Source organism: Dipodomys ordii, unplaced genomic scaffold (assembly GCF_000151885.1).
Source record: "Dipodomys ordii isolate 6190 unplaced genomic scaffold, Dord_2.0 Scaffold22, whole genome shotgun sequence".
Taxonomy (NCBI): Eukaryota; Metazoa; Chordata; class Mammalia; order Rodentia; family Heteromyidae; genus Dipodomys; species Dipodomys ordii.
Genome location: NW_012267238.1, coordinates 927,540 through 940,462, shown reverse-complemented (window position 1 = coordinate 940,462; position 12,923 = coordinate 927,540). Strand labels below are relative to the sequence as shown.

The 12,923-nt window shown below is 37.4% G+C and overlaps 1 protein-coding gene across 1 annotated transcript; it reads right to left on the bottom strand.

Moving 5' to 3' along the window:
• Positions 1-966, bottom strand: LOC105983908 (olfactory receptor 51H1-like). The gene is given in 3 exon segments (XM_013013940.1): positions 1-420; positions 423-881; positions 883-966. Coding segments are annotated over 3 exon segments (963 nt in total).
• Positions 967-12,923: the final 11,957 nt, after the last annotated feature.

Here is a 12,923-nt window from a genome sequence, read left to right as displayed (position 1 = left end):
TCACCAGGCCCTGTTCTTCCTCCCCTGGAACACTTGGAAGATCCGTCTTCGTATCTGCTTATTTTTCATGCTATAGACAATCGGGTTTAGCACAGGGGGAAGGAGCAGGTAGATATTGGCCATGAGCATGTGTATTACTGGTGATAGATGTTTGCCAAACCTGTGGATCATGGTGGCACCAATGAAAGGAATGTAGAAGAGGAGCACAGCACAGATGTGAGAGAGGCAAGTGTTGAGGGCTTTGAGCCTCTCTGCTCTGGAGGCAATACCCAGCACTGTCTTCAAGATGAGCATGTAAGAAAAGAGAATAAGGAAGGCATCTATCCCCAAAGTCAGGATGACCACGATGAGGCCATAGAGGCTGTTGACACGGGTGCTGGCACAGGCTAGCTGCATCATATCTTGGTGAAGACAATACAATACGAATGTGATAAGACATTGGCATGACAGAAGGGCAACCGCTTTATAAGGATGGGCACAGGGAAAACCACACAGACAGCCCGGGTGAGGACAGAGATTCCAATCCTTCCAATAATGTGGTGGGTAAAGATGGAAGTATAATGCAGTGGGTCTTGGATAGACACAAATCTGTCAAAGGCCATGGACACCAGGACTCCAGAATCTACTAAGCCAAATACATGGATGAAGAACATCTGTGTAACACATGCATCAAAAGCAATGTTAGGAACATTGAACCAGAAGACGCTGAGCATGGAGGGCAAGGTGGACATGGAGAGACTAACATCTGTCAGAGCCAAGATACAGAGGAAGTAGTACATAGGCTCATGGAGACTCTGATCCACCTTGACAACTGCTAGGATGGTTCCATTTCCCAGGAGAGTCAGTGAGTAGAGAAATCCCAGGGAAAAGGCCAAGCACGTACCACGTGTTCTTGTCAGGCATTCCTGGAATACCCGTCAGAATGAAACCATGGTGATAGGCACGTGATATATTCAGGCTCAGCATGGTATTCTCCCCACGGTGTTAGGCTGGACTCTCACATTTAGTTTGAAGCTCCGGAATAAAAAATATAGTCTTACATGAGATAAGTGAAATGACTAGATAGAACAGTAGAGGGAAATTAGGTTAAAAGTTTATGTCTAGATGATTTACATCACTTTATCGAGTGATTTGTGTCACTTTGTCCTTATGGTTCCTATACTGATTACATGTCCTAACTTCTCTTAGTTTTCATTAGTTCATCTAAAAAGAAAAATGGAAACAAGATTATACATTCAGTGTTCATACAACAGAGAAATTGATTTCCTTCTCCTTTGATGATTCACAAGGTTTGGCAGAAAAGAAGCTATAGTAAGGATTCAATAGTCTAGAATTTTAGCTAAAGGAATAATAATTTTTTAAAGTCATTAAAATCACAGTGCCATCATCACACACATACCTACATACAATTACATTAACATTATAAGTTCACATGCATACAGATCTGCATGCATGTGTAAAAATAAAACCTATGTACATTCTTCCACCTACAAATGTATTTGTTCCACACTATTTATAATAAGTGAATATAAATGCATATGAATGTAAGTGGTAAAAGTTTTCAAATTAACATTACATCTTCACACATTTCAAAAATATACAATTTTTCCTTAATTTAATTTTTATGTTTTTCAATCATGGGGCTTGAACTCTGGGCCTGAGCGCTCTCTCTGAGTTCTTCAGCTCAAGGCAAGGATTCTACCATTTGAGTCCTAACAGCGCTTCTGGTTTTCTGGTGGTTAATTGGAGATAAGAGTCTCATGGACTTTCCTGCCCAGGCTGGCTTTGAACCGCAATCCTCAGATCTCAGCCTCCTGAGTAGCTTGGATTACAAGCATGAGCCCCTGGTGCCTGGCTCTCTTAACTTAATTTTAAGGTGACAAAGAGCCAAGAGTAAAATTTCCTAGACCACACACATAAAACCAGGTATAACACATGCAGGAATAGACTACTGACACATATTTAATTTTGAGAGTCTTCTAATACACCAGAAATTTGACACTCATTCTTGAAAACTCTTTCTTCCTGAAATCAACACTTAAGAAATAATGGTCAAGAAGCATTGTACTTATAACCTGACATATGGAATTGTAGCCCCTTTGTACAACTACTAAATAATCACAATAAAAAAGAAATTACCAAACTAACCTTTCTTTCTATTCTCATAGCTTTCAGTTGGTAAACACATAAATTCAAAGCATTATCAATGCTATTCTTAACATTGTACTTATTTCTAATTTTTTTTTTGTCAGTCGTGGGGCTTAAACTCTGGGCCTTAAGTGCTGTCCCTCAGTTCTTCAGCTCAAGGCGAGCGCTCTACCACTTGAGCTACAGCACCACTTCCGGTTTTCTGGTGGTTTATTGGAGATAGGAGTCTCACAGTCTTTCCTGCCCGGGCTGGCTTTGAACCGCGATCCTCAGATCTCAGCCTCTTGAGTAGCTAGGATTACAGGCGTGAGCCACCAGCTCCTGGCTTATTTCTAATATTTTTAACATTTGAATATATTTTAAGATTTTTAACATTTGACTTATAAATTTATTAACAAATAATGTAGCATGTATCTTTTAGGATATGTAACTAATGTTTCAAAACAGTGATGCTCTTTTCTAATATGGTGTTTATAACTAAGTTAAAATCAATTTTTAATTGAAAACACTACTTTATTTTATTATTTTTAAGTAGTTTTGCAAAGCACTTGCCATTTAACAAAGCAGTTTATGAGTAGAGTGCATTTGTTCAACGTCAGCTCTTCCAACATTTTCGCCCATCCTTCCCTACCCACCCTTTCCCTCACCTTCTTCATTTTGTAGGATATATGGTGAATCCTTAACTGCATTCTTCCCTTCTTCTCCACTTCTATCTCCCCCTTTCCCCGTGACCTCACCCTTTTCCAACTGTTTCTGATATTTATAAAATCAATTTTTGTTTTTACTGAAAATCTTAGGCAATCATCCCAAGGAAAAGTTCTTTAAGGCCTTACAAGTCCTTATCTTAGCTTTAATCTTTACATCTATGCCAAGGATTTATTCTCTATTTTGGCCTCTTAGATTCAGACAAATTTGTAGGCTTTTTAACAAAATATTTATGAAGACATATACATGCACTATAATTGCTATATTGGCAAGTCTCCTTTGAAATGATTACAGAATATTTCTTTTTATATTATAGGATTGCCAAATGAACTAAAAATTACACCTCTTAAATACATTATGGGGGGCTGGGAAGTTGGCTCACTGGTAGAGTGCTTGCCTTGCATGCACGAGGTCTTGGGTTGGATTCATCAGCACCACTTAAGCAGAAAAAAAGCCAGAAGTAGTGCTATGGCTCAAGTGGTAGGGCACTAGCCTTGAGCTGAAGAATTGAGGGACAGCATCCAGGCCCAGAGTTCAGGCCCCATGTCTGACAAGAAAAAAGAAAGAAAGAAAAGAAATACATCATGGAATGGAATGGATACACAAATAAATTTTTAAAAACAGTGTTTTTTTTAAAGAGATGCAAAAAGTCCAGTGGTATTGAAGGTAAAAATATCTGATGTTTAACAAGGGAAAGGAACTTCTATGATGAATACTGCTCCCCAGGACCCTGAAGAATGCATGTTTACCAGTGACCCATAGAAAGCATTTTTATGAACAATGAGAGGCACCATGCATATCTATATCACACACTAAAGTTAGGAAAAGACAAGAAAATACAATCAGTCTTCTCAATTCTCAAAAGAAACAAACATGTCTTTATTTCAGATCTAATTGGTTTTTAACCCCAAGAAAAATCCCAAAGAATAACTAAACTACAGACTCTCAGGTAACCAGATACAGGTCAATATCATAATAAATCAGTAGGTTTTTCTGTTCAAATAATTACTGACTATACAAATTTACTAAGTAGCATTAAAAGAACATTTGTTCTCAGAAACAAATTAGTGAATTAGGAGTCTTTCACTTGGTAAACACATAAATCCAAAGCATTATCAATAGCACAAAGCATATTTTAACATTCTACTTGTATGTTTATTAACAACCATTTAAGACTTAGGTAGTGCCAGCACTGTTCTGATACAAAGAAGAGCATCATTCAATCTCTTTATAAGGTTGAATATGGTAGAGTTTTCTATGAAGAATTTAGATACACACACAGAGCTCGAAGGATTTGAGTCTGTGAAACTATGAAATTCAGGTACTGTGATAATACTACAAAATCAAAACATAAATAACAAATCTGAAATAAGTAACTTGCAGCGTGATAGACAAATGTCTCATAATCTTAACTGATAAAGAACATGTAAAATGTGAAAGAAAGAAATCATTCTGAATGCAATAGAAAAATAGATTAAGAAGATAAACACCAATAAGCACATGAAAAGATGCTCACCATCTCTTACAGCATAAAAATGCAAGGCAAAACAGAATGATACCATTTTATAACCTCTTCATTTCCTGAAATTGTGTGATGTGGTAGATTTCCAGCCTGAGGAGCAGGGGTGAGGGAAAAAAAACCTTTTATGAAATGTGGCATGAGCTACTGCTTCTACAGAATATCAGTTTAGCAATGTTTCCACTTATATACTTGTTCATTCATTCATTTCCTTGTTATTCATTTATTTACCTTTTAATTTTAATCAGTATTAATTGCTTGTACAAAGGAGTTTTATGGTGATATGTCTAATGCATATAATGTAATTTTATTAAATTTATCCCATCTATATTATTCTTTCTTAACTACCCTTCCTTCTCCTTTTTTCTTTTTAACAGTCATTGGTCAGTTTCACGGTGCTGATATCACACATGTGTACCTAATATACTTCTGCAATATTCATTCTTGTCATCCACTTCTTTCTACCTCCTCCTACCCATCCAAGAACTTTTGCTGGATAATGACAGAAGGATCCTAACATGCCATCATTGTACAAATGTATTCAGTAAGACAAAATAAAGAATAAATCAATAAAAATAAATAATTAATTAAATATTAAATATGAATAAATAATAAATTAATAAAACAAGACTAAGTCATTGCTCGCCAATCACACATGCACATCAGAATCATTTGGGAAGTTATAAAATACAAAGCTAGATCTGAGCTCACCTGAAGTGAATGCAGACATTTGGAGATGAAAGCCACTTATCGGCATGAAGTTAGATCATGTGTCTGCTGTTTAGGTTGTGTTCTATGGTTTGTTGGATGGTGAAGGAATTAGAAACAGGAAGAAACTGCAGGAAATATACATTTCCCTGTTTGAGAGTTTTAGGCTTGGAGGAAATGGTAAACATTGCCCTTTAGTGTGGACAGGCAAAATAAAAAGAGCTAAAAATGGAAGTATTTGGTCTGCCAGCCAATGGAAGATCTTGGGAAGCTGTTTGCATCTATGATCCTATCACATGTAAACCCTGGCTTTATAAGTATTTTTGATCTAGCTGGGTGCAGGTGGCTCAGGCCTGTAATCTTAGTTACTCAGGAGGCTGAGATCTGAGGATTGCAGTTCAAAGCCAGCCCTGGCAGGAAATTCCATGAAACTCTTATCTCCAATTAACCACCTGAAAACCGGAAGTGATGCTGTGGCTCAAGTGATAGAATCCTCACCTTAAGCTGAAGAGCTCAAGGGCAGCACCCAGCTCCAAAATTCAAGCACCATGACCGAAAAAAAAATTGTGTGTGTGTGTGTGTGTTCTTGATCTGACAATTTCCAGTTGTTTTTATGATGATAAATGTGTCAAGATAAATTTGATGTATGTCTGCTGGGCACCGGTGGCTTATGCCTATAATCCTAGCTACTGAGGAGGCTGAGATCTAAGGATCATGGTTCAAAGCCAGCCCGGGCAGAAAAGTCTGTGAGACTCTTATCTCCAATTAACCACTAGAAAACCGGAAGTGGTGCTGTGGCTCAAGCACTTGCCTCGAGCTGAAGAGCTCAGGGATAGCGCCCAGGCCCAGAGTTCAATACCCACAACCAACCCCTTCCCCCTCCCCTCAAAAAAAAAGAAACAAAACTTGATGTATGTCTTTCTAAACATGAATGGTTTCTATTAAGAGAGCCAAAAGGGAAATCAGAATATGGATATTCTGTAAAATGGTATAGCTATAAAAATAAAAAGACTAAAATAAGACTAAAGAAGTGTACATGAAACAAATACAGATACAAATATCAGCCTGTTTCAAAGCTGAGTGAAGCAGAAATAAAATATAGAATAAGAATCACAATTTAAGGCCTCAGGGAACTGCAGTAATTCTTTGCCTATCTTGAGTAAAACTGGCTTTGATAGGCATCTTTTGGCAGTGACTATCTGCCAATTTCTTACATATATATGTCACAAACTTACCAGTCTTCAGTTTGTGCCTTTTACTCTGAATCCTTCTTCCAAATATCTCTCTGTTTCTTCCTCTGATGAACAGTCCTTTGCTTCTAAAACACCTGTCTCTCAGTTCTCATTCTCTGCTCTGGTTTGCCTGTATGTTTTGATAGTCTGTCTTGTGTGTTTTGTCTAGCCAGTCCAGTATCTTACCTGACTCTCAACAGAAATAGAAGTGCTTTTCTACCTGTTGTTCAGTCAAATATGTATGTGTCTGGCTCATGGACCTGGCTTTCAAATAGCAGCTCAGAATGAAGCTAGCCCTGCTGGAAGGAGATCCTTGGGGTTAATCCAGGTTGTAACGATTAGAACTCCCAGAATGCTTCCCAATGAGACTGAAGCACATGTACACCATTTCTTTGTCCCTGCCTTTTAATTATTTTGTCCTTATAATATTTAAAGTTCTTGATTAGCATAGATTAACAATATATAGTAATATGGTTTGCTTAGTAAACTACTTCAATCTATGCACATGGCATGCAATAATCAAATAAGGGTAATGCACACTCTTATAATTGGAGGCTTTAGGAACCTCTCTTTCAGATTTTCATGAAAAATGTAAAAATTTATCATTAGCTGTGACCATTCCATTGTGATGTGGTATACAAGTTAGCCCTCTGTTTATTTTGTTGCCTCTTATCTAACCTATACCCTTTCTTCTTCCCATGTTTTCTTACCACTGTTGCATTCAGTTGACATGATTTTACTTTCTTATATGAGAATATATGAAAGAAAAATAGTGCAATATTTGTTTCAATTTTATGTTTTGTATTTATGCCCACTGTGCTGCAAATCAAAGAGTTTAATTTTTATTTAGGATTGAATAACTTCCTTGTGTGTATAGACCTTATTTCCATTATGCAATCTGTGATAGACAATAGAGTTATTCAATATTTTAACATAACAATGATGCTTTTGTTTCTTTTGGCTCTATACCCAGGAGTGACATAGCTGGATCATATGGGAATTCCTTTTTTACTTTTTTGAGAACCATTCATACTAATTTTCATAGTGAATACACCATTTTACATCCCAACTAATAGTGGATCAGTTCTTTTTCTTTTTTCTTTTTTGTAAAGATGATGTACAGAGGAGTTACAGTTACATGAGTAAGGTAATGAGTCCTTTTCTTGTCGCACATCATTACCCCCTCCTTTATTTTTCTCCTACTATCCCTTCCTTCCTCCACTTTTTCTCCCCTCTCAGTTCTTTTTCTGAATATTGTTTTGTTCCTTTTCCTTTGCTGATAATAGCTTATATCTTCAATATATATAGTCTCATTGGTGTGGCTGATTGAATCCTGGGAAAAGCATTTGTCATGAGTAAGACATAGAAGGTAAATACCAGGATTATTATTATTCTTTTTAGTTTTTGGAGGTAATGATGTCTGATGTCTAGCCCTCTTTAGGCAGGTGCTCTACCATCTGAGGCATGCCTCAAATTCTTTTTATCTTTTGTTATTTTTTTCAAATAAAGTTCTTTTTTCCCCCATGGCTGGCTTGGGCTAATATCTTCCCATTTATTCTTTCACTGGAGTGGGGACAACAAACACATGACCAGCATTTCATTGGTTGAAACTTGACTTTCACAAAACTTTTTTCCTGGCTGACTTCGAACCACAATCCTCCTTATCTCAATCTCCTGAGTAGTTATAATCACACACAAGCCCCCACATTCCTGCTAACACTAGAAGTATTAATTAAATGTCAGCTGTGATGGATTTTGATCAAAATAAGGCTCAGATCTGATATGATCATGCAATTAAGACTCAAGAAACCTATAAAATAGAATGAGAATAGCATGATAGAATGAGAATAGAATGATAAAACATTTTGTAATAAACTACTATTACTGTGTAGAGTATTTATTAACAGCAAGGGCTTTGGAATACAACTGAGGTAAGCTTAAATACCAACTCTATAACTTACTAAGTCTTTGATAGATAAAGTTATTTAAAACCTTTCTAAGCTTTCAATTCCTCAGCTGGGAAATAGTGGAGACTAAAATGTAGCTCATAAGCCTCAAAAGACAAAGCTAGGCCAGACAAGAAAGTCCGTGAGTCTCTTATTTCCAATAAACTACTTAGAAAAAGCAGAAGTGGTGTTATGGCTCAAAGAGTAGAGCAGTAGCCTCAAGCACAGAGAGAGGTTCAGGTGCTGAGTTCAAGCCCCCGGACTGGCAAAGAAAAAGAAAAGATCATTGCTTCTTAGGAAGGGATCCTCTGTAAGAAGAGGAACATGGGGATTGCTAGAGAGACGATGGGATACATATTAGAAGCAGAAGGACAGAGGGATTCATCTTTCTGTCCTGTCCTAATTCATCTCTGACACTGAGGGAACTTCTTGGCTGGGAATCTGTAGCCCAAGGCATGGCAAAGAGGAATGGATTTAGTTATCCAACACAGGCTGTTTCTTGCAGAGAGCTATTACTGACAGCCTCCAGGGCCAGGGCTCTGCCCCAGGCCCTGATGGATGGCATTTGTTTCCGCCTGGAAGCAACATGTGAAATTGTGTCTCAGCTGCTGAAGAGGAACACACTCATATGGGTCCCATCACTCTTGTTCCAACCAGTACATTTAAATAATCAAGATTACTTACTGTTGTCTGGTGACTCTAAAAGGCTGCTTATAAAGCCCCCACCTTCGAGTGGTTTAGTCCCTTCTGTACGATGAGGCTGAAGAGAAATTTGTGGTGATTCCTGCTGATGTGATTAGGTAAGAAGAATGCCTACTTGGGAAGGGAATGGAAGGGGAAGAAAGAAGGAATGGTAGGAGATGATGGGAAGGAGAATAAGCAAGGAATTCATGTGAGAGATGAGTAAGATGCCTGAAGAAATGGAGGCATATGTAATATATTCTGGAAGTATTGAGCTAGGACAATAGAAGACTGGAGGGGAAAGAATGGAGAAAGAAAGGAGGGAATAGAGTTTGGAATTCTCTTACTATGGCCATAAATTTCTTGTGTGCAGTTGATATTATTGGTCAATGTTTTTCTGTTGATATTATCTTGCTGTGCTAGCTAGCATTGGTATATGAAAAGTGTGATGTGCATGCCTTAAATTTCATGGAACTATTCCAGGCAGAAAAATAAAAGATGGATATCATCTCCAACTTGTTATGAAGAATCAAAGAAAATGTTCAAGAACTAAATAGTACAAAGGCTTAGGATCAGAGGAATTTTTCAGTTTAACTTTTCTTGGAGTTGTCAGGGTAAGTTCTGGATTGTGGAAGCAGTAGAAGTCAGTGTTGACAAATGAACACAAAGTAGCTGTTGGTAAGAGGGTGAGTTTCTACCATTATTGATGTCAGAGGTAGTGATGTTGATTCTCAAATCACTTGGGTAAAATTAGGTGGCTCTTACCCAAGTCATTTTATCTAGTCTATATGTGTACGAGCAGAAGTTAACTTCTGCCTGGCCATTCAAATGGAAACTTGTACTTGTAGAAGGAAAACACTAGTCCATAATTGTTTTTTCTGCAAGGTGGGCAATATAGGGAAAACTTCAATAAACACGGGCAATGAAGTTTGTCCTCTACATCGCTTCATAATGTCTGAGAAGCCTCTATACTTCCTTCTCTCTATGTATGTCCATCTCAGATGACAAAGTTCTCAACATCAAAATGAGCCATTGGTTTCTCTCCTATCTCTGTCACAATATCTAGTGTCATAGTTTGTATTTTATAAATGCTATTCAAAGAACAGAACATAACTGATGCCTGCTTCATAGATATCTTATCTCTTGACTATACTTGCACTCTATAACTTCCTTCTATATACACCACTTGTGATGTAAAAATATGTGTACTTCATGCATATCTTCAACCACCTTTGGATCCCACACATTTTCTTTAGAAAGCTGTGATTACACCTTTCTCTTTTACTTATTTCTCGTTAATATAACTTCTCTGAATCATATTTATTTAAAATAGAATATATTTTATTTTTAAAGAAGGAAATCACAACATCCAATGGCATATATAGATTGTCCCCCTAAACGTGGCTTCTTTGATGTTTTGAATTTTGGTAAAATATAGTAGACTTTCAGAGTTTGGATTTGAATTTTTAATCTGGATCTACTATTTTTAGATATGATACTTAACCTTGCTCATGTCCTATCTTTAAAACAGGAAAAAAATATCCACCTCAAAATTTTCTTGGGATTATATAAAGTAGATATAAGGAATATTTATGACTGAATTGACAAGCTTGATTATTATCTCTTTTCTCTCATTGCATTCTGTTTATTCCCCTGGTTGACAGGTGATTCTCTTTGTACAATCTCTCGGAGAGCATTTTTCCCTATGGTTCACCCTTCCTCAAAACTTCCAGGCTCCATCTCTGTGTTTTTCATTTATTCTTTATTATTTCTCTACTCCCTACAAGTTACACATCTCATATAAGTTTAATTGTAGTTTTTAATTAAGTGTCAAAAAGTGTGCTTCATCTGGAGAAAAACTAAAGACCAATAGCATATTTCCTTTATTTTTTGTGGTGGGGGGGTCCAGTCGTGGGGCCTGAACTCTGGCCTTGGGTGCTGTCCCTCAGCTCTTCAGCTCAAGGCAAGCGCTCTACCACTGAGCCACCTTCCCAGCCCCAATAGCATGTTTCTTATTCCCAAAGTGCTGGCCTTCTAGTGGGAGAAAATAACATCCAGGGAGAATAAGTATTACCAAAAGCACATGTACATTATCATTGGATGAAAAGGGCAATTTCAGAAACTCCTTCTGAGCATTTGTGTTTAGCAGCCCAGAAGAATGACCCAGAGTTCTCAGTAGTCCTGCTTTGTCTTGTCTGGTTGTTCACTCTTCTCTCATTTTGTCATGTAGTGATCATCTCCAATTAAAGTCCCTCCCTGCCTTGGCTCCTTTAGTCATCCAGTCTCACTATGTTGACAGAATTTGGAAGCAAAAGTGTCCTTTACTCCTTTCTGTTCCCATGGTCTAGAATCAGAGCTGCCATTAAAAGCCCAAGTATTTTGTTTAATTCACATGTTTGAAATCATTATCTCATTTGCACCTGTTTTCTTGATTATGTAAATTCCCAATTAAATCCTGGACATATATATTAACTTACATAGTATAGCAGAAAAAGTAACTTGTGTGTGTGTGGGGGGGGGAGCGGAGAGGATTGGGAGGGGAGGAGGGGGGAGGATGGGAAAGGATGGGAAGGGGAAACAAAGGAGGAGGCTACAATGCTTGATAAAATGTACTCATTATCTTGCCCATGTAATTGTAACCCCTCTGTACAGTATTTTCACAATAAAAAAATAAAAAGGAAAAAAAAGTAACTTGTAATCCTTACTGGAGTAAAACTGATTATAGATATCACTATCGTGGATTTGTATAGAAAACTGTTAACACTCTCATATTTATCTTTATAAAATACAAAGATGCTCTACCAATGGTGAATGTCTTGTAACTCCTCCATTAGCTGTGCTGAAAGCTTAGACCCTTGGAGGAATAAAATCACGAGCTGGCCATATGCGCTGAGTAACCAAGCTAGATGCACATTCCTTATGTCCTTTGCTGGTGACTATGTGGCCTAAGTGAAACTTATTCTGATTGCTGTTGACCAACAGTCAAAAAGCAAGTCCTGAAAAATATTGAGATAGTCATCTTAAATATAGGCCCTGTATTTCTGCCTTCCTAGGAAGCTACATAGGTTGTGTTGTTATTGTTTTTCTCTTATCACTGTTTCCATGCTATCGTTCTATGGAATGATTTTGTAGCCATTGAGCCAGTTGATATAAAAATATCTGACATCAGCAGCCTGCTAATCCCTTACTTACTCACTTCTTTCAATCCCTGTTTTCACTCCATTCATAAATTTCCCAAAGTCATTTAATGAGAGTACCTCTCCTGCTTTTCACCAGCCTCTCAGGTGAAAAGATCACTTACAAGTGATCTTAAACCCCTCCCAACTTAGACAGACAAGCCCTGATAAGAAAATTTCATTCAGATAACTAGAATAAGTCCACACATTGGCACAATTCATTTTACCATCAAGAGAAGAGCAAGCAGAAAGGAGGATCATTTTTCTAGAATTCTCCTGATGGGAAGGTAAAATGGAGTAGACATCCCAGCCACATCACACTGTTGCCAACAATGTCTCCAGCAAATCATTGGACTGTTGCCATGACTAACAAATGATTAGAACCAAGATAGAAGCATATGTGACATTGGTCAGGACTTCTCTGTTGGGCCAACATGAGGAAACCTGTAGTCATATATTCCAAAATAATGTTTAGAGATCTAGAGAGGATTCCGTGAGTTGTATAATCATAATGAGGGAGCTCAAATTAATGCTGCAGACATTCATGGAGGCCTAAAAACAAAATCTCCGAAGTATAAGATAGATAAAGGACCAAAACATATGTATTTCAGTAAACTAGGAAAACAAAAATAGAGAGTACAGTGAATCCTAGCCTAGCATATATATGGTATAGGAATAACAGAATTATTGGAGTTATTTTAATATAGGAAATGAAATAAAGAACTCAGAGACTGATCTAAGTCTTAGAAAAGGAGAATATAAGAAATGATTTGGGTGCAAAGATTACTTTGAACACAATATCCCAGAC